At 38.4% G+C, this 22,094-nt stretch overlaps 1 protein-coding gene across 25 annotated transcripts in view; it reads left to right on the top strand.

Annotated features, from left to right (window-relative positions):
* Positions 1 to 22,094, top strand: part of DLG2 (discs large MAGUK scaffold protein 2) — a 996,215-nt gene that overhangs the window by 898,240 nt on the left and 75,881 nt on the right. For all 25 annotated transcript variants that reach the window (XM_050332274.1, XM_050332275.1, XM_050332276.1 and 22 more), the window contains one exon: positions 5,009 to 5,123. In XM_050332274.1, coding sequence (XP_050188231.1) covers positions 5,009 to 5,123 — 115 coding nt within the window. The remainder of the gene's footprint in view (positions 1 to 5,008; positions 5,124 to 22,094) is intronic.

The raw sequence follows: 22,094 nt of genomic DNA on the forward strand, positions 1-22,094 counted from the left end.
TCACTATTGTACCATATGTCAGCATTTCAGTTTCTTAACTATGCTTTACTTGTAGGATCAGTGCTTTTCTGTTACCATGTTCTCTAAATTCAGTCAATACTGCAATCTTTGTTATAAACATAAAAGTGAAAAATAACAGTAATGTAGTTTTTTAAAACTCTGCAATCTTTTCTTATAGGAAAGCAGCAGCATATTTATTCATTTATCATAGCTATTCTTTATTGCTATGACCAAAAAGTAGCATTAAGCCATCAGATATAATATCTCTGTCTTTGCTTGGTTTAGATTTAGAATTATTTAAATTTATAGTTTGCTTTTTTGCATTCAGTTTTAGTCTTTCAAATGCATCTAAGACTTTCAGGAGTTTTCTTGTATGCTCAAGTATCATAGCCTTTTACGCCATTTCTGAACTCATTTGGAGAATTTTAATTTAAAATTTCAATATACTTCTTATATTAATAGGAAAAGTACTCCCCACCATGTAGGTACCCACTTGCACAGTTTTTAGAGGGATTGGCAGGATTTTAGGTGTTTAAATCACTTCAGCAGTGCAGATGTTGGTGACTGCATCCTCTCAGATGCCCAAGGGGATTAGACAAGTAGATCATAGTTTTGATCTTAGGCAGCTAAACATGAAGTTGAAGTGTATTACTCTTTGGTTTTGTGAGTTTAGATTTTTTTTAATGGGGCTGTCCATTTGCCTTGCTTTGATTTCTCAGTATGAGAGCTAAGGAGAAGGTTCAAGGTATTTGAAGTTTACTGCCAAAGAGCTGTCCTGTCCTTTCAGCATGTCCAAGTGCTTTGGAAAGACAAACAATTGATATTTGAAGGTTAGAATATGTATGAGTCCTAGATGTAGCACTTGGTAAGGTGTTGGAATGAGGTAGAAGGAAAAGAACCAGCTCTCTGTCCATATATTCAGTCGAAGGAGTCCTGTATGAAGCAGACAAACGTCAGTTATTCAAACTGGTGTCTGTATTTAATAAATAGACTGTTTTGGTCTTGTCTGTCTTTGGGGGAAAATTCACAATGTAGCAGTTAAAGCTGGCTCTTCTCGCTCTCCTGGCTGAACAAGGAGTTGAGCAGAGCCAACATTAGAAAACAGACTCTTGGAAAAATGGGGATTTGCGTGAGGCAGCATGCAGAGCCCAACATGCCAGTGCCAGAGCCCTGGAAGTTGGTCTTGCTGTCCCTGTAATGGAGCCATTCCTCAAAGCAGCAATCTTGTCTTCCACATTCGATGTCACTAGCTTCACCTCTCCAGGGACAGTGAGTTAGATCTGTATCTTTGGGACAGCCAATTTCAGGTCTACCTGCACTGCCATGAGCTCTGAGCCAGCCTTAAAGTGGGGTATGAACAAACACTTCCCTCCATCCCATTTACCCTATTTCTTACAGCAACAACCCCAGTGCCACAGGCCAGCACAAACCGTTGTATCTTCTGGTCTGACCACAGCAATAATACACGTTACAGTCTGCTCACCCATTTGCCCTTTTAGTCTAGCATAGCTTTATCAGTTTCTTAAGCTACCAGATCATTAGTGAATCAGGCAATGGGTAGGATCATTGCAGATGGATCTTAGTAAGTCAAATTTAGGAAGTTTTGCTAATTAAGCATTCCAGCAGCAACATGTTCTTTGTTCTCCCTTTCTTGAAAGAGCATGAAATTAGTGAATCAGCTTTAACTGTATTTTTTGTCATCATGTCGCAACTTTAGTGTCCATTTAATTGTGGAGGAGCCTTACAAGTGTGTTATTCATGTCCAATGCTGAATTCAAAGGAAGCATGAAATATTTTTCTGCACTTTAGCACTGCCCGTATTCACACCTAGCAAATGCAAAGCTATTAGGAATCAGCTCCCCTGGAACGACCACACTCACAAAGAAGTGTTAAGAAAAGGACTTTTACCAGTAGGCAGAACTACTCTGATGGTAGAGTATCACTGTTCTTTTTCTGTTCACATTTCAAATGCAGCTGTCACTATACTATCTCGGAGTCCATAGAACTAGGAGAGCTGAGTTTAAAGAAGTTGATCTGAGCTCGGTTAAATACTGGCTGTATTGATGGCCATTCCACTTTCTGGTCCAGGCATTTGTCAGGAGGAAGGGACAAGGTTACATGTCACTATTTTTCATGCATAAGTATGAAGAAGGTACTGTGGAAAAATATAGCCCCATAAAATTGGTTATTTTCAAATTATCTATGTATTTCAATCCAAAGGAAAAAACATCTCAAGAACACAAAGGAACAGAATACCATTAGTACTTCAGTAATTTTTGTTATCAAACATGGAGCAAGAGCTTGAACCCTGAACTTCCATCACACTCATATTAGACAATTTTAAGATGTGTTGTAGTTTCAAGAGGTCTTCCAAAAAAAGAGAGATTACTGAATTTAGAATAAATTTACAGTGTTAAAATCAGTTAAATTACAAGTGTGGTCTGACATCAGAACACAGGTGATAATATCATCATCTGACCAAGCTGTAGTCATTTGAGTATCTCATGAGCTGATGTTGCAAATAGCTGAATGCTGTGCTAGAGAGAGTCAGATTTCCAGTCCTCACTTCTCAGTCTCCAGATTGGTGTCTAAATCTGGGAGTTACTCCCACATCTCACGTACAGAGTCAGCCTGGGATGTGGTTGTTTATTAAAGAGAAAGTTGCTCTACTGTAGATCATTCATATCTTTAGCTTTGCCCAGATGTAAAACATCAAAGAAGCTGAGTTACACTGTACGTTTACTGATTTTTAGAGTGTAGCCACCATAAATGAAAGAGACCTAGTAACAACCCTTAAAATTGTAATATTCTGTCTATATACATAGGACTGATACTATATGAGGAAGAGAAACACAAGCTTTTGGTACTTAAGATCACCTTTCCTATTTGCCAAGAAGAAATGTTAGATTTGTTATAATGAAATATAAGCTAAACAAAGCCTTACTCAGAAGAAGATTATTTACTAAATAAATTCTAAAGCAGGGGATTAGAACAAATATGACTCACATAGAGCAAACTCAAATCCTACACTGGGACAAACATTACAAAACTAAACTCTGCTTAAAAAAAACAACACAGGTTTGTGGGAGCCTTAGTTCCACTGAGGATTTGGGCTTTTAAATCTCTGAGAAGTTTAAAGATGTACTCTAGGTGAATGAAATGAGCAAGAAACAAGCAACAGAATAAATCTAACATACTGTCTGCATGTAGGAGTGTCTCTTCTCCTGACATACAGAATTTCAGTTGCAGTCAGTGAAGTCATAGGTATGTGGGAAGACTGAAGAGTCTTATACCACAGCAGTTGTTCCCAGCTGACTAGCAAAGTAGCCACTATCACTTAACACGCTTGAGTGGGTAATGCCAAGAAAGGTCAATGGAAGATAGGTAAAGGGAGGTAAAATGCGTCAAGGAAGAGGAAGGGAAAAAGCCCAAACACAAACCCCCAAATCGAATCACTCTGCTAAGCCAGCTTGAAGGTAGTTAGTGCCTATGCAAAATGTGGGACCTTGCAAAGGTCTGGTGTTTTTATCCAATGAAAAGTTAAAGAATATTGAATAAAATGAATTAGTTATTGCAAAGCAACTAGACATTCTGGGAACTGAGCCAGTGGGAACAGCAAATGATCAAACAAAAGTAATGCTGAGATTTCTGCTAGGAGAAAATGTGAATATTGCTGTCTTACAGTGTTCTCTTGTAGCTCGAACAGCAACTAACAGGATGCGGGCCAATGGGTTATAAATACCCTGTAAAGATTTGTTTGCTTAAACTGAGAGGTGGTGTGATCTGGTGGGGTGTACCTCCAGCCTTTAAGGGAGGAAACCTTGCATAGCTGTTTTACTCGTGCTCTAGCTCTTTCTGTGGCGAAAGGGATCCTTCTTTTGAAGGCATCAGTGGAATAAAACACTGAGGTGCAGGAAACATCTCCTCTTTGCTGGCATCAGTCTGCAACATCTTACTCTTCAAAGTGTCACTGACTCATTGAAATGTATTGTGTACACCCTCTGAAGTTTGTCTTCTAGCTCACATCAGTAGATTTCCTAAGTTTAGGTTGAAATATGACTCTCTGTGTGGTTGGAGCATTGCCTCTACATTGTCAGTTACAAGGAATTAGAGTTTGTCTCCAAAACTTCAGCCTTTCCTCTTGCAAACCAAAACTCAACCCATTAGGTCACACAATGAGCAGCAGGAGGGACCATAGACCAGGCTGTATGAGGGCTGTGTCCTGTCAGCAAGGAGCCTTAACAGATGATACACCTCTAGCTGAATTCTTGCTCCAGTGCTGATCCCATGTTGCTGGTCAACATGTCACGACATTTTACAAAGCTGCCAGCAGAGCTCTGCAGCAGAGCAAGATGAGGGAGGTAGTTTTGTGCCATCCTTATGCAGCTTAGATTTGGCATTTTGGGGATCACCCAAACTGAGACCAAGTTATGTCTCCACCTATTTAAAAGAAACAGAGCTCAAACCTCAGTGGTTTACTCAGTGGGCAGAGTAAATAGGGTAGCTAATTGCTCATATAATGATTTGAGAGCTGCTGTGGGGATAACTAGACTTGGAGATATCTCCTTCAGTTTGATGGGACTTTACAGTAAATGCTTGACTCATTAGTAAATTCGGTGCACCACCCCACTGCCCCTAACAAGGTATCAGATTGTTTGGAAGGAGGAATGACACAGTGGAAAACTGCTCTCAACATCCTTTCCACAGACTGAAAGATATTTGGTAACACACTTAGAACCTCCTTTCCTTTCCTGAAACTGCAGTTCAGTGGCTCTAGCAATCTGACTCCTCACTTAGTCAGTGCTGAAATGTTCAGGTACCACAGTAAGGAGGACATATATTTACCTAAGATAATACTTTAATGCAAGGTCCTGTTAGACCTCCATTTTCAGGACATGCCTTACATTCATTAATTTGATATTAATTTGCATTTAGCAGCCCTAATGATTATATAGGTCAAGAAAACTAAAATATCTCTTTATTCTCTGGGTGTTTCTTATCTCCTCAGAGTACGCTCGATTTGAGGCAAAAATCCATGACCTGCGTGAGCAGATGATGAATCACAGCATGAGTTCTGGGTCTGGATCCCTGAGGACTAATCAGAAGAGGTCACTGTATGTCAGGTAAGCAGGAAAAGCTTTCCTCTGGGAATATGTCGGCAGCTACCTTGTCTATGCCTGACACGTGTTGTTGTTCAGCAAGATGGGAAAGAAGTTGAGAAGCTGCATTGAAATGAACTGAGAAATGCATCAATCTTACAAGCACAGCAGCATTAATGTGAAAATTGGGTAAAAGCCCTATTTGCCCTGTTGCTTAATCTGACTGCTTCAAGTAATTTTTGGAGCATTATACCTTTATAGTGATTTGGGTTTATGAGATAAAAATTTCTTCCCAGTTGTCAGGTCTTTCCATATCTGAGATGGATATTGTGGTATAATGACGCTATGTGTTTCTGTGTGAGGTCTTGCCCAGACAGGGAATGATTGTTCTCAGAAAGAGCACTGTTTCACCAAGACCTTTTTCTTACAATGCAAGAATGTTATATGCTTTCCTAAATGCATAACAATCTGCTGCTATTGCCTTGCATATGTTTACTCTTCTATTAGTCTATGCTGCAAAGAAACCATGCAAGATCAAATATGCAGATGAGATGGTAAACAAGTTGGTGTACATATCTTACATGGGGTAGTTAATAACATGTGAACTGCCTAACTGTGAGCAGTGGTTGCAGTTTCGCTTTAACTGTACAAGTCTATTGCCGTAGTCTTTGCTGGGTGAAAGACTGGTATTTGCCCAGTTGCCTTGGCAAAGTTCTTACACCTTTTGGGACTCATGGAGACTTTGGAACTCTGTGCCAAGTATTTTAATAAACTTTATGATTATGCTTCTCTAGGCTTTCATTTTCACCCCCCCACCTCCCCATGCTCAGCATATAATTTGAAATTCCTGACAATCATGAAGTAGAGGGAAGCAATTTGTCAGCCTCTAGGCAGTGATAATTATTCACAGGGGAGCTAATTCAGGTGATAACATTGCAGAGATCCAATTAAGGCTAAATTCTACATTTTGTCATTATGCTCTCAGTGTGAAGGGTAAGGTAGCAGAGAAGGAAGGGAAAACTTAAGTGTTAGCATGAATGGTCTTATTCTGGTGGGCAGCAATCACATAAAGTACTAATTGGTACTGTTGCCAGAAAAAACAAAAGACTGAAAGGATATGGATCACTGTTACCAGTGGTCTTGGTGTTGGGCAAGGTCAGGTTGGAACTGTTCTGGTTTTCAATGCATCTCTAACCTTCTCTGACCTGAATTAGTTGGGTTTTTTCCAGACCAAACACAGAATGACTTTGTTGTCAAGAGCTTTGGTCAGCTCCTTGAATATGCATTTCATGAAAAGCTACAATTGGATGTGTAGGGATTGTAGATCCAAACTTGCTTTGCTTAAGGTAGGCAAGGAAATCAAAATGTGGGGAGCAGTGCTGCAAGAAGTCCAAGCCAGCAACTTCAGGTTAATTCTGGTTATCACGGGTGTAGAAGGTTTATAAAAAATTTATTAAAGAAGCCCTGCCATTAAATCATGAGGTGCAGAAAGACACCCTTGCTTTCTAAACTCCTTCTCAGAGAGGAGCCCAGGTGCAGCTGAAGCCAATCTTAGCCTTGGATTGTGTCAACAGTTTAAATGTAAGGAATTACAGAGGAGTGATTGAATCACTTTTGTCCTGCAGGTTTTAATGATTGGCAAGATGAGAGTATTTATATAAAATGAATCATTTATTATTACAAATGATCAGACAAAAGATCTTAATCAGAATTATTTACTACAGAGTAGTATAGCATAAGATAGGATAGTGCACTATATTGGAGCAATTATTGAAGCAATTATATTGAAGCTAGCAAAAAGGAATTAATTATGCATGATTGGATTCTAGACCTTTTTTAGGTAGGCCCTCCTGCCACATCAGTGTACACATAAAGGGCTTACACAGGGTCCTGAACAACTTACTGGTTTGAACTGCAGCAAAGCTAAATTACTCCTGGATCAGTATTGACCTGGTAAGCTCTGCTGAGAACTGAGGCTTATTAACTTGTACACTGAGCCAAGCTCAGATATCTATACTACATCTGGACTAGCCTAGTTTTTCTCTACAGTATTGCTCCGTGTGCACCGATGAGCCTGGTTTTCTGCTCGTTTATGAGGTCTGGCTGTGGTCTGTCTCACTAAAGCTGCTATGCCCTGGTGCTTCACTGCAGGAGTCTTTGATGTCTTAGCTGCTTATCTAAATAGCACTTGCCAAACCATAAATGCAAAATCTGTTCTTTTATTCCAGAGTTGTTCCAACAAATGCCCCAAACCTCTGAAGCAGAAAACCACAAAAGCCTCAGTCACCTTTGTTAGCATATATATTTTTGCAGTCAAACCTGCACAAGTGGCTGTGTCCATGTCTGAGCAGTCTGTTTGAGAGGCTTTGTATTTTACATATTATTGTAATGTGTTTGTAGTACAGCAACACCTGCAGCATTGTGCCTGGCACTGTTAGTTCAATTTGTACACAATAATTACAAAGGTAGTTTATGTCTCAGGCACTAAGGAAAAAATAAATATTTGTTCAAAAATGTGCCTGTTTTCAGAAAAGAAAATTTTCTCTTTATGGATGAAATCTTTACAGACAGGAACCCATGTAAAAAGCTGAGATCTAGCATTTGGTTTCTATTCTTACAACTCAGGACATGTCTCTTTCAATAGATTATTTTGGTCAGCGTCTGCAAGGGAACTAGAGGGAAATTACCATATGTTGCTGTAAATCTGTAGCTGTAATGCCAAGTTCATGATTCAAGTTTGCAGTTTTCTTTTCTTTGTAGTGTATGTATGTAGTATTGTATGATGTAGTGATTCTGCTGTCCTTCACTGAATATGCCAAGCATAGATGGGGTGTTTTTTTTTTAGCTAGACAGCTCAATCAAAGTAAATAACTATACTCCAGGCAGCACAGGGAAATAAATTAAGATCTATATAGGTTGCAGTAATTGAAAATGTGTCATTATCTGCTCACAGAAAAGCCAGCAAAAGAGGATGAGAAAGACTACAGATATGCCAGTGGATGCAGGCAGGGTTTCTTTGTTAACTTACAGTCTGTGATTTTCCCATCCTGCCCCTGCAAAAATAGCATAGCATTGAGATATATGAAAGATATTAAATTAAATGAAGTGAAGTAAAATGTAATATGGATTAAAGGGTTGAATGTAAGACTAGAAGTAGACAGCTGAAAGCAATTTAAAGTCACACTTAAAAAGTTTATAAAACACAGGAAAGATCAAGAATTATTTGTTCGGAGAAACTGAGTAGCTCTTTGACATGATCTATCTGTGCATACTCTTGTGTCTCGGATTTTTGTTATTTTTTTCTTTCTTTATCTCAATCTGTCCTTCTAATGCCTCCTGGAATATTTCCCAGGAATTTCCTGATTATTTTTTTTTTACTGCTACCTGTTCTTTTTGTATCACAGACCCTGTATCTTTGTTTGGGATGTCATCAGAAAATTCACAACACTAAAGGCAAAGTGTGACACTTCAGGGGAGAATGGAGCAGTAGGAAGTGCTGTTAATCCTTTTGGGGACCCAAAACCTATTTGTCACTAAACCTCTCTACTGAGGAAAAGAAATGCAGAAAGAAAAGCAGAAATTGAACCGATATGAAACATAGAAAATGTTATTTTTGTGCTTTATTTGGTTGTGAAAGTGAATCAATTTAAATCGAATTCAATAACTGAAGTAATAGGCTAAAAAAAATTCAGCTATTATTATTTAGAAGTCATTGGAATTCAGTCATCAGCTCATGATGAATGAGGAAAGTAAACAAACCCATCACCAGCTAAATGTTGTGCTATATCTATACATAGCAGGGTCTTCACTGGTTCATATGCAAATTCATGTCTTCCTTTTTGTCTTTTTGCCTCAAGGTTTTAAAATTCGATCTTGTGAGATTCTATATTTGTTTGTCTTGAAATAAGTATATGCTTTGCTTTATCCTTCCTCGTTTGTATCAATAGTCAAATTTTTCAGGCTACGTGTGGTTACTGTTGCTACTATTAGGAAATGCCAGATCATGTTACTTAACTCACACCCTATGGAACATGACAGGCTTTTGAAGAGTTAAGCATCACAGAAGTGCAGTCCTTTAAAAAGTTTTGTGAATTCGAGTAGCCACTGAAACTTTAATATAAAATTGCAAAGCTTTGGAGGAAACTGAGAGCTTAAAGGTTTTTCCTGTTGATTTACTAGGTTCCTCCTGAGCCTAAAGTACTTCTGCTAGATTTGTGAGGGTAAAAAGTAGATACTTCAGTAATTGCTACTAGACATACAAAGAAAAGGTTTTCAGGAATCATCTGACTGCTGTCTTAGAGTCTGTTGTTGGTTTACAGATGAAAAATTATTAGAAAATCTTAGAATAAAGAGTCGTTGCACCTTTTAACCTTTATTCAAACTGAACAGTTTCTAAAATAACATTTATGTTTATATTTAAAAACTCCAGTTGTCCAAAGCCTCAAACAGTCACTGTGGAGATGTATCACATTCTGCAGAAAAAACTCAAAGGTTTCACACCCTCCCCAGCACTTTCATTGCCACTTCACTGTTTAAAATCTGTTCAGTACCTTCAGTGACCAAACATCATTCCATTTCATAATGGCTTCTTGTTGCCCTGTATGAAGGGACTGATTCAGATTACTGAAATGCAGATATTTCAACTTCAGCATTTCTTTCAAATATATCTGCACAATATGAATGGTACAGTTGGCTGTAAAAGTGGGAGTGGAAATCAGGGCTGGGGCAGGACTGGATCCAGCTGTAATGTGGTTCTGCAGCTGCCTCTCCACTGTGCGAGGAAGGCTAAAGGGGGATGTGGGCCCCAGGGCAGAGCTTGTTCCTAATAAGATGAAGAAGCTTACGATCAATGTTTTTGTTCCATGCTGCACTATTTATAAAAACTGTACACAGTGCAAAGAGGTGCCTCTTACTCCAGTATATTTCCATCTTCTTCTAGCTGGAATTAGTGTTTCATAGCTTTGATAGATATGTGCTATACAAACACAGAGTGTTATGTGTTAAAAATTAATTTGTTCTGGTTCATTTTTATTGAGCCGTGAGGAACAAGAATCTGAAGATTTTCCATAGCAACTTAGCAGCAGCAAAACAGAAGCCATGGCTGAGGTGCTTCTGGTTGTTTACTCTGATTCCCAGTACAATGAATTCTACATTAGGTTTTAGACACCTTTATACAGATATCCTGAACTTAGAAATTAGCAGGTTGCTGTTTCATAGAATCATGGAATGTTTTGGGTTGGAAGGGACCTTAAAGATCATCTAGTTCCAATTCTCCTGCCATGGGCAAGGACAACTTTCACTAGAGAGACTTTGATTTTCAACAAATCTTAGAAATTCTCAATTATGAAATTTGCAGAGTTACAACTGAAGTTTGTTTGAGGCAGTTTGTGAAGACTGAATCTGATATCTGGTGCTGGTTTTATGCAATGATTGTTAAAGCCACTGTTCCATCTCCCTGTCATCTTTGAGGCAGTGAACCCCCACAGGCCACTGAACTTCAGGTTAAGGCTCCATGGGCAAAATCCTCCTGGGAAGCTGCACAGCTGGTTGCAATGCAGTCTGAAATCCACATGAGAAATGCAGCTCTTGGAGACATCGCAGTAGTGAAACCTGAACACGTTAATATCAGACTGGGTGATGGAAAGCTCTGCTGTATAGGAGTGGAAGGAGAAACATGATAAAGATACATATGCATCATGAGTTTTCAGAAGAAGGTACTGAGGGAACTGGAGAGATGTATGAAATGACCATAACTAAATACTCCTAACAAAGAGAGAATATTTTTCTTGAAAAATGTCTGTGTGTGTATATATATATATATAAAGAAAATCCAACTGGATATGTTAGTTTTAAATACATGCTATATCTACATACACATTGCAAAATTTTTCACTTAAGCTAGTTAGTTGTCTAGTATCTCTCCTGAGTCAGTGGAGTGAACTTGGCACTTTCAGAGTACAATTCATCTCATCCAGAAGTAGACATCGAAAATTGCTCAGGCGAATCATGCCCTAAAAATGTCTATTTCTCACAGTTGAGTGGAAGGAGCCTCAGGTGATTAGCTGAGATGTAAACATTTATATTAGAGACACTTCAAGTTGTGTGACCTGAATCCCACCCACACTGAAAATCTTTCTCTTTCACTCTCATACACACACACACACACACACACAGGGTATTCATATGCATACCTAGAAGAAGCTGTAACATCAGGCTCTCTGACTGTTGTCTGTGCATTCTTCTGCAATGTATCTTTGAAACATTGACAGTCTTGTTTTTAATTAAGCTAGTTTGTTTCCCATATTCTTATCCCCCAGGATTCCTTCTGAATTCATTTGTCACTTTAGTTAGCACTACTGAGGATCCACACATGCTCAGTGCGTGGTCATCACGCTGGATGAGTTTGTGACTCCAGCATCTCACTGTAGTTTCCTTCAGTATTCAGAGCACTGTAGGTCAATCCAGATTTCTGGAGAGCAAATGTGACTGCGTTTGGCACCTAGACATTATTTTTTTGTTTTAATGAGGAAATAGCTATAGCTTGCATAGCCATGCCTGTACTTTAATGGCATGATAGAACTATTAGAATTCCCTTTACTGAACAGTAAGTGGAGGAAAGTGGAATTTTAGTACAATTTGTTCAACTACCTCAGATTACTAGTCAATTGAGTGGTCCAAATTACAGCAGAGTGAAAACACGCATTCAGAAAATTTGTCATAAAAGGCATAATGCAGACATGTTTGGAAATGGCCGGATAGGTACACACATAAACTACAGTCCTGAAATGGCTTATTGAACTTGAAATTCCTTTTAAGACTGGAAAACTGAAACCTGCTTGGGACATTTCTCATTCCACACATACTGGTTGAGTTTCTGAATATTCAGTTACTACTTTTTAGCAGTTCTTCCTCTTAACATAAAATTTTTTCCAGATCCTCCTGGCACTTATATTCTCACCGGCTTCAGTGAGAGCTGCTCAAATTCAAAACCAAGGAAATAGTGTAAATCTTTATGTTTCAAGGCGAAGAGGGTCACTCTGTGTGCTTGGGAGACCTTTTCCCTAGGGGGAAGTTTAGAAGCTGAATAGTATCACCAAAAAACTCTTCACTCAGGTCTTCATTTAATTATCAGAAACACAGAAGAACAGCGAAGGATGAGGGATATACTGGAATACAAGAATCACCTAAGGCAATGGACAATAAATCCAGTAGTTATTATTTATTACTTTGAATGTCATGTTTAGAGCAAAAACATCTAAATTGTAGAAGGAAGAAGGAAGATGACACCAACTCTTGTCTTTGACAAAGCAAATGTAATATTTTCTTACAAAATTCAAACTGGTTATATGCTTAGAGACATTTACAAAAATTACCGTGTTCATCATTCTTCTGCTAAGAACAGAGTAAAGGAGAAATTAAAAATTTCACCTGAAAATTGAAGAACAGAGAATATCTGGAGAGACACCATTTTGTTGGGGGTTTTCTTGATGGTGGCCTCTCACTGATGTCAGCGGGAGCTGGTGCTAAAAAAAACAGCCTGAAGTGTGATGTTATAAATACAATACTATGTCTCACCAATAACCTAGGACTATGAAAATTGATTTATTTGGTATATAGTCAGTTGAAACTATTAGCTACCTCATAAGCTACTACAGTTTTTCCTAACACTTACTACATTTCTTATTCATCTGATACTTTTTTGCAGTGTTGATACTAATGAACAGCTAAGGAAAAATGAGGTTTGTTTGCAATTTTTAATGAAATTTAACAGACAAAGAAGAAGCAGTTAATGGAGAGTGAAAACTAAAGATGTAAACACATCAGTCAAACAGTCTCATCTCTGCGTCTGACACCAGCTCTTTCCTTCACATCTTCATGTTTATCATATCTACTTCTCTTAGGTACTGGGTATGAAATGAGTTCACCCAATTCCTTCCAGAGATGCCGGTGCAATGCACTGTTAGCTGCAGTATGGACCAGCAGCCCAGCCTTTAATCAGTGTTTCTCCAGTTGTCTTGAAAAGGGACAAAAAGGAGATTTATTTCCATGTGGTTGTGGCTTTGCACATCATTGACTACTTTGTGTTCAAAATTGCGAGCTAATGCATGTGGAAATGAGCACCTCAAAGGACTGGCTTAAAGGACAGCCTACAGTAATCTGAGATAATAAACTCTGCCTAAAGTTCAGAATAGAATACAGAATAGAAAGCAGCTCATTATCAAAGCCATACTTACCTAATTCATTTTATCTTTATAATATAAGTAAAACTTGTTGGATTTTAAATAACTGGCTGAAACCTGGAATCATGTCCTCAGTGCTGAATTATTAATGCCTGCCGAAACAGCTTTTCTATTAGCAACTTCAGAAAGCATAAGTAGTACATACTTCTGGCCATTTTCCTTATTACTCTGTTTCATAAGTTATTGAAATAATGTCCCAGAACAGGTAATATGCTTAAGCAACACACCTTTTTCTTTTTTTAAGAGATGCTTTAATAGCTTTTCATCGCACATATATTGTGCTTTCCAGTTCCCTGGAGTGACTGCCTGCTTTCTGCTTCGGAGACTATAAAGTGTCAGCTAGAATAATATGCAAGCCAGAAGATGATGAGGATGAGGATCTTGGCCACATGTGGGAATATGATTTGTTTGAAATTTTTATAACCAAGATAGACACAGTTTCAGCCTCATTTCTAAGCAGAGACTCAGAACATGATCCATTGGTGCAGAGCAGGGGCGAGGTGAAAGCGAAGATAAACTGTCTGTGGCTTAAAATGGCTGAAAGTGAGTCAGCAAAACATGCATTTAAGCTGTGTCTGTTCTATGTAAAAAAGCAGTCTTTTCCAACAAATAGTGGCTTATGATGTTTCCATGTCAACAGCTATAATAGGACACCGTCAGTTTGTGCAGTTCTCAACTGGAAAAGTACAAGACAGTAGGTTAGACCACAGACACAGAGAAGAAAGCATACTGAAACAAAAGCTTGTGAGAATACAGTTAAATGTTGGAAATCTAAATATGTGCATTGGCACACAGCACACTGGCCAGTTTGGGAGAAAGAAGTAAGATGCTTAGCTCTACTGAAGAGTTTTCTACCTGAAGTATTCTACAGAAAAGTCATAAAGCCACAGTAGAACAGGCTCTCCAAATCAGCAGTGTTGAAACAAAGCTGAGAACAGTGTTGAAACAGGACATAACACTGCTGAAATGAGCAGTGGGAATTCCCATTCAAAGTTTCTTTCAATAAAGATAAATGAGGAGAATCTTTCATCTTACTGCTAGGAAGTCCATCTATGAGAAGGCAGGCCAGCCAAGTTAAGTGATAAGGCTGAGTGGGACCCTGGGCTTTTCTGACCCTTTTACTTTTCATTAGAAATAGAAATTACTGTACTAATGCTATGGTGAGCCTAGGAATATGTGGGGAATTGCCAACCTGAGTTGGGGATCATAGGGAATTCCTCAGGAACTCCATTTGGTTGGTAAGAGTATGGTGCTCGTAACACCAAGGATGTGGGTTCAATCCCGATACAGACCATTCACTTAAGAACTGGACTTGATGATCTTTGTGCGTCCCTTCCAACACAGTATATTCTGCCATTCACTGCCACTCCACTCTTGTAACAAGGAAAAAAGTACTGGATCAGAAAGATCAGGTTCTCTCAGGCATCACTGACATCATGAAGGATAGACCCTGGTTTAGATGCAGCTAGTTTACTATTTTTGCTGTGAGTGGTGGTTGTGTGGTGCTGGTCGATACTTAAAGCTGGTGTCCAAGGGGACCCAGCTCAGCATGCCAGTCACAGCAGGCTGCTGCACCAGTGCAGGTTTTGCACTGCTTGCCCTGTCTCTGTCCCTCTTGTACACCAGTCTCGACAAATAGGATTTGATCCTCTCTTAATGTACCTCATATTCAGAACAAATGGAGTAAAAGATTATTTCAGAGATTAACATATCACTGTGTGTCTATGTATATGTGTGTGCCTCTGCATTCTGCCATGTCTCCAACTTCGTCTCTTGTGAAGACTCTCATTGTGGCTCACACTTCTGCAAATTCTTACTCTAATTGCTTTAGCTACAAATGTAGCAAATAAAAGAAGACTATCAGAGTTATCTGTTGAAGAATTTGCCAGATGTTCCTCATTAAATAGGAATTATAATAACTAAACATCCACTTTCCATAGATTCTATCTCTTATGCTTTTTGATTGACCTTGCAGGCAACCATATTCCTTTACCCAACACACCTGCTTAGCAACACATAATACCTACTCCTATACAAATCCCTGCTTACAGAGAAAGCAAAAATGTGTTGCAATTACTGCTCCCACATCTTCCTTCTACTTGTTCAAAAGGGTTCTGGCATAGTGGGCAGCAGCAGAAAGCTTTGCAAAAGAAAACTAGGACAGAAACAGTTACTTGACAACATAGAAGGTTTAGGGTTTTTTATAACCTCGTATTTCTAACCACTTAGATTTTAGTTATGTCATGTTGGAATAGTTTTTATCTTCAGGTGCTGCTCGTGATACATACCCTACCCATTTCAAAAAAAGTATTAATATTTATTTTGTTCTGGGAGCCAAAAATATCTGTAATTTTTCTTTTTCTTTTAAAAACACTATCTCTGCAGCCAGGCTTTTTCTTCTTGATGTCCTTGAGACATTTTACAATCCAGATAGAGGCTACAGTGACCCACCATAGTAATTACTCCTTTCTGCAGAGACTGTAAGACAATTTGTACAGAAAAGGATCATAGGTTATCAATGATAAAATGGAAGAACAACCTAATTGCCATTAAGCAGTGTTTTGCCTCTTTCTTGCAGATGATTCAAGATGCAAAGTGATATTTCAGTGCTTTCAGCTGTTCCCCTCTGTACCCAGCCAGTCAGATTGTTTGTCTGTCATTTTCCATGTTGTTGAGAATACTTCAGGAACTATTCTTGTAAAAAGTAAAGTTTAGTTTTAAAAGATGTCTGTGTTTTCTTCATGTATTTCTGTACAAGGAAACAGAACCCATTTTGAAACCAAAGTGAGACTAGGCAGAATCAAACCCATTTTCAGTAGCACTTCAGAAAACATGGTAGAAGCAATGTTTCTAACACCCTTTGCAGATTCAAAATGCAATCTCCCTTTCAGTATAAGCAATGAAAGTGATTTTTCCTTTTCTATACTGGCTGTCACTGAATTGCCATATCCATTGAGAGTTATTGTGGCAAGAAGGCTCTGCTGCAGGGACAAGCTGCAGATGTAACGTCCTATGAGATTTCCTGGAAAGTATATTTGCTCTCCAAGTTATTCTGCTCAATGTTTCATCCAGATATGACATTACAGACACATTTCAATAACATCACTGTTATTAATTTAATAACAAATTCATCACATTATTAAATAATTTAGATTTTAATACTCTGTATTGTTTAGGACTCTAGTGTCTGGTCCTGATATTACACCTGCCATTCTTTAGAGAAAAAATGGTGAGCTACAGTGACATTAGCAATGTCAGAACAAGGTTCCTAAAACCTCTACCAGGGTTCTGAGTAACAGCATCGCTTCAGTGCATGGCGCTTCATCAGATCTGATTCACATAGGTTTCATTCTGCTAAAGTTAGCCCCAACTAAACTGCAGTTAGAGTCATCAGTCTTTACCCTGTTTTAAGCCAGAATCATGAGATATTCCAGCAGTAAAAATCAGAATTCTTCCTTCATCATTGATATTTGCCTCTGGATTCATACTGAAAGCCTTGTGAACTTTAGCAGATCTTTCAGCAAAAACTGAACTGGTCATGAATTTTCATGATAAGTCTTTGAAAATCTATTCATCTACTTATACTTTAACAATTAATTAGAATATCAGTAAGAAAAACAAAATACAAATTAACAGAAGTGGACCCTTACACACTTCGTATCAATTTCTGTGTTGGGCTTACTGTCCAGTCAGTGGTTACTGCTAGAAGCTGATGGGTCAGTTTTGAGTTCACAGCTCACTACATCTCCTGATGCACATGCTGTAACCACAGGTTATAAGCTTCCATGCAAAACACATATTTAACCTGGCAGTCAAGTGAGTTTCACTAATTTAGTGGCAAATAACTGTTCATTCCTATAAATCTGATCTCATTCATCAAATGCCTGAGAATTTATTTAAATATCTGAAGGATATGCTGCCTTTTCACATAGACCAATAAGTATAACTTTTTATTCTAGCTACTGTGTTAATGCAATCATCTTTTAATTTTCTGATGTTTCAGGGTTGTAGTTTAACCTTAATTTGTATTATTATTTGATGCTAAAATTTAGAATATGTTTAAACTGAACATTATTAGACATACATGGATTTCTTTTAAATTTCTTCTCCTCAGTGATCAATTTATCTGCCTTTGTCTATTTGCTGCACCACCAGCACGCAGTCATTCATTTGGAAATGTTGCTTATAAGGGTCCCTTAAAGAATATCAAAACTTCTTAATTGCTATTATTTCCTTGCTTCAGTGCAACAGCTTTTAATTTTCATTAAGATGAGCAAAAAGGAAAATCCCTACTTAGTTTACTGGCATCTGAATTTTTAGGAAAGAACACTTCAATTATGCTCAGGTTTCAATGCTGCTTTTTTAGGAAATTTTATAAAATATTAAGTTGCTGCAATTGCACTTTAGGTGTTCTGTCTCTGGAAATGCACTATATACTCCATCATGTTACACAGAAGATTTGCATTCATTTTTCTACTAGTTGCCTTGAGCCCTAAATATATTCCAGAGCTACAGGGGGCATCAATTTGAAATGGAATTTTACTAGATGTAGGAAGAGCAGACCAACAAGTATATGGAATATGGGAAATACTTTAGACGTGTTTATTAAACATTCCGTAATAATTACATCTTCTACAAAATCAATAGCATCCATCTGCAGTCAATAGAACTAATGGTAATGTGGTGTGACTCAAGGAGTCCTACGCTGCCATAGCTCAGACAAAAATCCCAGTGCTAGCAAGTATTTTACTTCAGGTTACTGTTTAGAAGTGCTCTGCCTGTTTAAAGAACACAAAGAATTTTCTATCCTATCTGAGTTCTTTCTCCAGGGAGAAGAGTGGTATCATTCTGGAAATGAGGACCCCAGATTCTGCAGGGATTTAGGACCTAAAGATACACAGTTATTGTTAGAGAGATATGGAGTGATGCTGAAGCACTACAATGAGCTGTTTATCCATTATAGTACACCCCCTTACAGTTATTGGAGATAAATAGATTTTGAATAAATCATCTCAGACTCTTTCAGTCACCAAACTCTGAAGAGTGTGACATCAAACTTTGTCTGAAATTTCTGAATTAGATAGTGTGAAAAGCAGTTGGATTTTTTTTCTATTGCAGTCAAATGGAAAAGGAGATTCACCAGAGGCAGTTTTTCTAATGGGATCAGAAGATTACTTCTAATGCTTCAGTTTCAGATCAATATGACCTAGGCTCTAGTTGTAGTTCTGATGTATCATAAACAAGAAAACCCCAGCAGGTTGAAGAAAAGGATCATCTAGTCTCTCTCTCTTGACTTCTGACTTATCATTAATGTACTGGAACTACAAAGCATGAAGAAAACTCCATTGAAAACACATCACTGTATGCTTTTCTTTGAAAGCATGTCACATATCCAAGCTTTCCTCCATTTCTGTTATGAGAGGCAGAACAAAATAAAATAGAACTATGGAGTTTACAGTGCTCTGCAGAGCTGTTCTGGAAATGAGCTGATAGCAATTCAAGGTTATTGGAATCTGATCTAGAGATGTAGCCTTCTAAGTCAAGGATTTCATCTTTTCAGTCAACAAAAGGGAATATTTCTTGTAATTGTGTCTTTATTACATAACAAAAAGGCTACACCCACAAGAGATTCTCAGGTAAACAACACTTAGTGCTCTCTTTGAGTATTGCTAGAAAGTAGACTTGCTAATGTTTGGGTCAAATACTTCAGTAAGATTCTCTCTGAGTGATATTTACACCAGAAATATTATAATCTCTCAAAGTGAAACACTGGGTATGTTTTTCTTGTTGAACTTTACCTCTAATCACACATTGTACATGGCAATAGGACTTTATGGGGTAAGAACATTTATAAAATCAGCTGTGCAGACTATTCTTGGAAGAATGAAGTACCAACAGAAGTATTTTAGTATAATTAGATCTGGAGAAGTGCTTGTATGAAAATATAAATACTTTTTAGATAATCATGATAGTCTGGTACTTAAAGATTCTGTATTTCTGTGAATTATTTTTTCCTAGTGTGTACAGAATAATCTAATCATCTCCAATTACAAGAGTAATTGAAACTATTTGAGATCATTAACTAATTTTAGAATTTATTTTCTGATTTCTTAGTGTTTTTCACTGATAAAAGCAACCATCTACCAGGCAGGCTAAACTTTCCTCTGCCAATATTTTGCTTGACATAGATTTCACTAATGGCTGATTAATTTGTAATTTTGCTTGGTAAAATAAAAAATTAGATTTTATAGTTTTGGGTTGCTGAGCAATCATGCTCTGTAGAAGGGGGCTGTTCTTTATATTTCCTGAAGGCCTATCATGTTTTTATGGAGGGAGAGCATTTCCAGTTGGACTCCAGTGCATTTGCAGCTTAAAATTACAATGATTTAATAATTTTGATAGCCTCATAGAATCACAGAAAAGTTTGGGTTAGAATGGACCTTAAAGATCTAGTTCCAAGCCTCCTGTTATGGGCAGAAACACCTTCCAGTAGATCATGTTGCCCAAAGCCCCATCCAACCTGGTCTTAAACACTTCCAGGGATGGAGCACCTACAACTTTTCTGGACAACATGTGCCTTAACACCCTCAAAGGGAAGAATTTCTTCCTAATATCTAATCTAAACCAACCCATTGTCAGTTTAAAGCCATTTCCCCTTTGTCCTATTACTACATGCCCTTGTCAAAAGTCCTTCTCCAGCTCTCTTGTAGCCCCCCTTTATGTACTGGAAGGTGTTATAAGTCATCCTGCTTCTCTTAAGAGCAAGAGAAAGTAATGTTAGAAGGATGTGCTTCCTATTTCTATTCCCTCTAAGGTGCCTGATGGGAATACCTTGTCACCTGGAGTGGAAATGGCTCTTATTCCCTTTACACAAGGGTTACAGGCCCCCAAAACATATATGGAACCAGGAGGTGTCTTTTCTAAGTGAGGAATGAACATTCTTATGGATGTGGATAGTCACTGTCTATTAAAGGACAGTATACTGCTAAACCTGCCTGGAACACTTCTATATGGTCACCACAGTAGAAATCTAATCATGGATAGTACTATGATTAGATCAATTTTACTGTCCTACAGGTAGAGTACAACTCATTAACCACAAGCCTCTGAGGCTGATATCCAGCCAATCTTTTACCCAATTAGTTGTCCATCCATCCAGACCACAATGCCACAGTGTGGATACAAGAATATTTCCAGATACAAGAATCAGAAGTCTTATTAAGGTCAAGATAAATGACATCCAGTGTTTGCTTTCATCCACAGTCATTTTATTCTAGATGGTCATCAGGTCTCCCAGACATGGTCATTCTGTGCTTGCTGTTCCCAGTCCTCTTTTTGTCCTTTTCTTTAGGAGAAATTTGATCCAAATTGGTTTGCTCCTTGACTTTCTGAGGCACAAAAGGAAGGCTGACCTGTGTGTGGTTCCCCAAATCATTTGACCTTTTTAGAAGATGAGTTTGACATTTCCAGTTATTAGGGACTGCTCCTGATCTCCAGATTCTTTCAAAGATGACAGAGGTCTGCCTGTGACATTGACCAGTTCTCCCTATCCCCTTGGACACAGCTCATCAGATCCCATGGTTCTGCATGGATCGAATCACTCCTTACCCACTGCTGGTCATTCTTATTCCTGAACCACATTTCCAAGCACAGCACTCTGGGAGACTTCGTTGGTGAAGACTGGGACAAGGAAGGCATTGAGCTGATCAGCCTTATCTGCCTCTGCTGTCACTAAATCATCCGTACCATTCTACAAGGGACTCACATTTTCTTTGTTCAGCCCTTCTGCTAAAGAAGGTGTAAAAGCTCCTGTTGACCTTGACACCACTGGCAAGCCTCAACCCTAACAGAGCTTTGGCTTTCCTGAAACCAACTCTTAACATGCTTAGGCAATGTTTCTGATTTCCTGCTGTGTAGCTGTCCCTGTATCCACCCCTGTATGCTGCATTTTTGCGTATAGCATGGTGTGCCAGTGATCAAGCATCACACAGTAGTATCTGCCCAGTAGCTCTAATTTTTTTAAAAGTTCAAGTTGCATCTTTCTTTTGCTCATGTTTTATCTGTTCTCTATACATTAAATCATAGAATCATTAAGGTTGGAAAAGACCTCCAAGATCATTCTGTCGAACCATTAATGCAGCACTGCCAGGATCACCACTAAACCATGTCCCTGAGCACCACATCTACATACTTTCTGAACAGTGATTCTAGCATTTTCCTCTTCTGCAAGATATTTTCCATCATGACATTTTTTATGCTCTAATTGGTTAACATAGATTAAATATACATATAAGCTGAAATTATTAATATCACTCCGTTCTTTTCTTGCTCTCTCTGTCTCTTTAATGTTGTATTTGGGTGGTTCCAGGTCTCCACATCCTTCTCCATACTATCTTGAAGGTACCTTGTGTAAATTTTCATTAGTCCTTTGATGATCTACAGGCAACTTGCTCATTAATCAATTATCTAAGACCTCATCAGTCACGCTTTTCAGCTCTTTGTTACTTCGGTGGCACAGCTACAGTCATTACATTTCACATCGTTCACATGCTTTTGTGTCTGTGTGGAACTCAGAGTGAAGGGGATGGGAGTTTGGCTGCCTGGGACACAGGCTGAAATGTACAAACCAAGAAGATGTTCACTGTGATTGTAGTTACAGCCATCTATTATTTTGGGGGGGTTGAGTGAGAAGCAAATTAGTGAGACTCCAGTACTCAGTACTTCTTCCCCAGTGCATAGTTTTGAAATATTATGA

Source organism: Myiozetetes cayanensis, unplaced genomic scaffold, assembly GCF_022539395.1.
Source record: "Myiozetetes cayanensis isolate MyiCay16 unplaced genomic scaffold, myiCay2020 scf5-8, whole genome shotgun sequence".
NCBI classification, from domain to species: Eukaryota; Metazoa; Chordata; class Aves; order Passeriformes; family Tyrannidae; genus Myiozetetes; species Myiozetetes cayanensis.